Source organism: Asterias amurensis, chromosome 5 (assembly GCF_032118995.1).
Source record: "Asterias amurensis chromosome 5, ASM3211899v1".
Lineage (NCBI taxonomy): Eukaryota > Metazoa > Echinodermata > Asteroidea > Forcipulatida > Asteriidae > Asterias > Asterias amurensis.
In genome coordinates, this window is record NC_092652.1 from 7799280 (window position 1) to 7803019 (window position 3740).

Here is a 3740-nt window from a genome sequence, read left to right on the forward strand (position 1 = left end):
AATAAAAAAAAGGAAAGTATAATCATTTGTAAATATTTTTATGACAAATTGTAGCCTAAGAAAAATTAAAATTAACAACGCCAATTTGCTATAAAACTTTAGATTTTTGGTATAACCTTTGTATAATCAAAATGGCGACACACGAACAAAACGAGTTCCTCAATGAGTGCCATGTCAAAAAAAAATAATAATTCATTTTGCCCACGTCAGCATTTTATGGAATAAGTTGACTTGACAAGACATTTCATCTCGTTAAGACAATTAACCGAAGTTAAATGCACTGAACACTTATGGTAATTACTCGAAATAATTGTAAGCGTAAAAAATTACTTGGTATCGAGCACTGTAGAACTATCGATAAGTATTGTGGGAAACGGCTCCCTCTGAAGCAACGTATTGTTATTTTTTTCTTTCCTTGTTTTCTCTTTTTTTTAGTGGTAAGTTTCTCACTCATTAAAAATACTCCAGAACCTAAGCCCTTTTTTAAAGCAATTGAAAGCACATAGTGCAACAAGGGTTTTTCTTTCACTACTCTTTTGCAACTTCGATGACTTATATTGAACAAAAGTTTTCAAGGATTCGTTGTTCATCAATGCAATTATATAGACATGTTTTCAGTGAATCGTCTTGGCGGAATTAATGACCAACCCGGAAATGTTGTACGTGGTACTGATGTAGCTTAATTCTCTAATAAGTTAACGCATCAAACAATGCACATAATATCTCAGTCTATAATAATACGTGTAAAAAAGAATTGTAATTAGTTTTTGCATTGTCCATTATTATTTTATTCAATTATTTTAACGGGATCTTTTACCAGTCAAACTTTGTATGATAGTTTAACTTCCATAACGACGAGAACTTTTGTCCTTTTTACATGCACTACATGTAAAAAGGACAATAGCTCTCGTAAAAGTTCTTTTATGAATATTCTGCCACAAACCCACCAGAATGTGTTGTTGTTAAGACTCATATTATTTTTTCAACACATTACGTTTGTACTATTTGGCAGGTATTATGGTGTATCTGTTGGTTATGTTTGGTGTTTAAACCACCCGTGGTGTCAATATTATGTTAATACCCCAGTTTTTACGATGTTGGCCTACTACAAAAAAATGTATGTTGTTAGTGTAATGTTGCTACTATTCTATTGCACTTCTATCATCTCGCAAGGAATATTCGAAATTGTTATTCTCAAAGCACCAACAAGTGTGTGGAAGTTGAAAGAAAAACTCAAGCTTCACCGGGAACCCGAGGCGGGGGCTTTAAGAATTCTTCGTGAATTTAATTTGTTTCGGTTACTAAAATAATGTTGTATGAATTGTTTCGATTTTGATAAAAACAAAAGTATCCTTAAAACAGAACAATAATATGCAAATTCTCTTTATTTAGGCCCCGAAAAACTCATTTGTTGGTGTTTTGTTTACTCATCTTTCTTCCATTCATAAAGTTCCACGTACTACGTGAAGAACAAAAAATATATTATACGAAAAAATAATATATGAATGAAAACATGTGGAGCGAAACAAAGGCTAGACCTTCATGAACTGATAAACCTATTTTTATGTGCAGTTGAGTCCATCCACTAATTTAAATAAAACTTGTATCCTGCAACTATGTGAGGTTTATTTTTATGAACAATAAAATCTTGGGGTGATCATTAAAAATATATATATTCATAACGGCACAAACAAAAATAATACTGAGTGATGTGTGGTCCTTTTGGATAATTGTGTTCCTTTGAGTCAATGTACTTTGATGAGGTGATGATGGTGGTGATGGGGGGGGGGGGGGGGGGGGCAGTCACGGACAAAACAGAGGGGTGTGGATGGGCCAATTATTTTCCTGCGGCGTGTGTTGTTTTTGTTGACGTCTTGGCTTTTTATTTTGTTTTATAATCGAAAGCTACGGCCCTTTTAGAGAAACCATGGTTTGATTTCAACCTAGGGGCTTGAGCTCCGTCAGTCCATTTGAACAAATATAACGTTTACATTAATACCGACGTCCCAGAGTTTCGAAAAGGGCATACTATAGACGATGTGACCTGTGACATCACACGTTTACAAAAGAGTCACAGAGCCTGGACTTCCTGCAGGCATGATTTGTACACAGCTAAATGAAAGAAAACATAATATCTTATATTTTATGGAGAATGCACTGTCAAATTTTATCCAAAACCTAATTTTGACATGATGAAAGGGGGCACATCTCAAAACTCTTGGTTGTGGAAACTTTCCCATGGGACCAGTGTAGTATCTTGCCTGCCAGAATACTGACATAATTTACAAGGTCACACTTATTGTAATTAGGTTCACATGGTCTATAAGTTATAGTTCATCGGGTCTTTCTTTCTGCCTTGCCTTCTCATCCGAAACCATGCATGACGTGGGCTACATGACAGAGGGCGATGTGACAGCGCCCTCTGCCACTTAAGTCGAGAAAGTAAACAAACACATGTACCGATCAACAACAAGTGGATAAAAATGGCCTGGCCCAAAGTTGTTTTGTTTGGTGATTCAATTACACAGGTAAGTAGTTGTGTAGTAATATGTTACCTAGAATAATCGAAACAGGTTCCCCCTGTTTCGATAAAGTGATGTACAATGTATGGGATCCAATGTATGAGCCATGCGTGGTTGTTTTTTATTCACTAAATCATTAAAGGAACACGTTGCCTTGGATCGGTCGAGTTGGTCTTTGAAAAGCGTTTGTAACCGTTGTTTATAAAATGCATATGGGTAGAAAGATGTTGTAAAAGTAGAATACAATGATCCACCCAAACATGCCTCGAAATTGCGTGGTTTTCCTTTTACCTCGTCGACTAACACGTCGGCCATTTATGGGGGTCAAAATTTTGACTCCCATAAATGGCCGACCATGTTAGTTCGCACAGTAGAAGGAAAACCACGCAATTTCGAGGCAAACTTGTGTGGATCATTGTATTCTACTTTTAAAACATCTTTCCAACCATATGCATTTTGTAAAAAACGGTTACAAACGCTTTTGTTTTGACCAACTCGTCCGATCCAAGGCAACGTGTTCCTTTAAGCTACAGTACAGTACCTCCATGGTTGTAACGACGAAGGTTCTTCCTTCATCCAGCCATCATCGCTGTAACCATACACTAACATTATTATGAACATTGACTGAACATAATTAAAAACAACATTCCAAGCTACTCTATAGTTTCTACTCTGACGGGCAAAGTATTCATTTGAATCAGGGGAGTACTGTGCGGGGATTCCCTGTGCGGTTTGCCGATGATGTTCTTGACAAGCCCCTCTCCTTTACTTTTGGAAATGGGCAATTCCACGTCATGGACATTACGTTTGGAGACATTTTTAGAACTTTGTTGGCCAGTTAAACACACCAAGTAGCTTTGATTTATAGTTTTGTGATTTTTGATACTAGTATCTTGTGTCCTAGTAAGTCAAATGATACTATGTATTTGGAAAAGTTCAAATTAATTAAGGAGTCAGAGCATTGCTAACGAGCGTCATGGACATTACGAAAAACGGAAGTGGGTTTTGGGTACAACACACTCAATTCCAAAACTCTGTGAAGTTAAAGTTCAAAATTTTTAGAATACATTTTTATTTTCTAAACAGGGAAGTAGTAAACATGAACAGTGATAATATTTTTAAGAAAACCTGTCAACTTTCTTGTTACACGTCTTAATAGAGCGTCATGGACATTACATTTTGGGTTATTTTTAGCGTCATGGACATTACGTCAAACTT

At 36.1% G+C, this 3740-nt stretch overlaps 1 protein-coding gene across 2 annotated transcripts in view; it reads left to right on the top strand.

Annotated features, from left to right (window-relative positions):
* Positions 1 to 2453: 2453 nt before the first annotated feature.
* LOC139937416 (isoamyl acetate-hydrolyzing esterase 1 homolog) overlaps positions 2454 to 3740 on the top strand; it is a 7527-nt gene continuing 6240 nt past the window's right edge. For both annotated transcript variants that reach the window (XM_071932553.1, XM_071932554.1), the window contains exon 1: positions 2454 to 2528. In XM_071932553.1, coding sequence (XP_071788654.1) covers positions 2484 to 2528 — 45 coding nt within the window. In that variant the 5' untranslated portion in view covers positions 2454 to 2483. The remainder of the gene's footprint in view (positions 2529 to 3740) is intronic.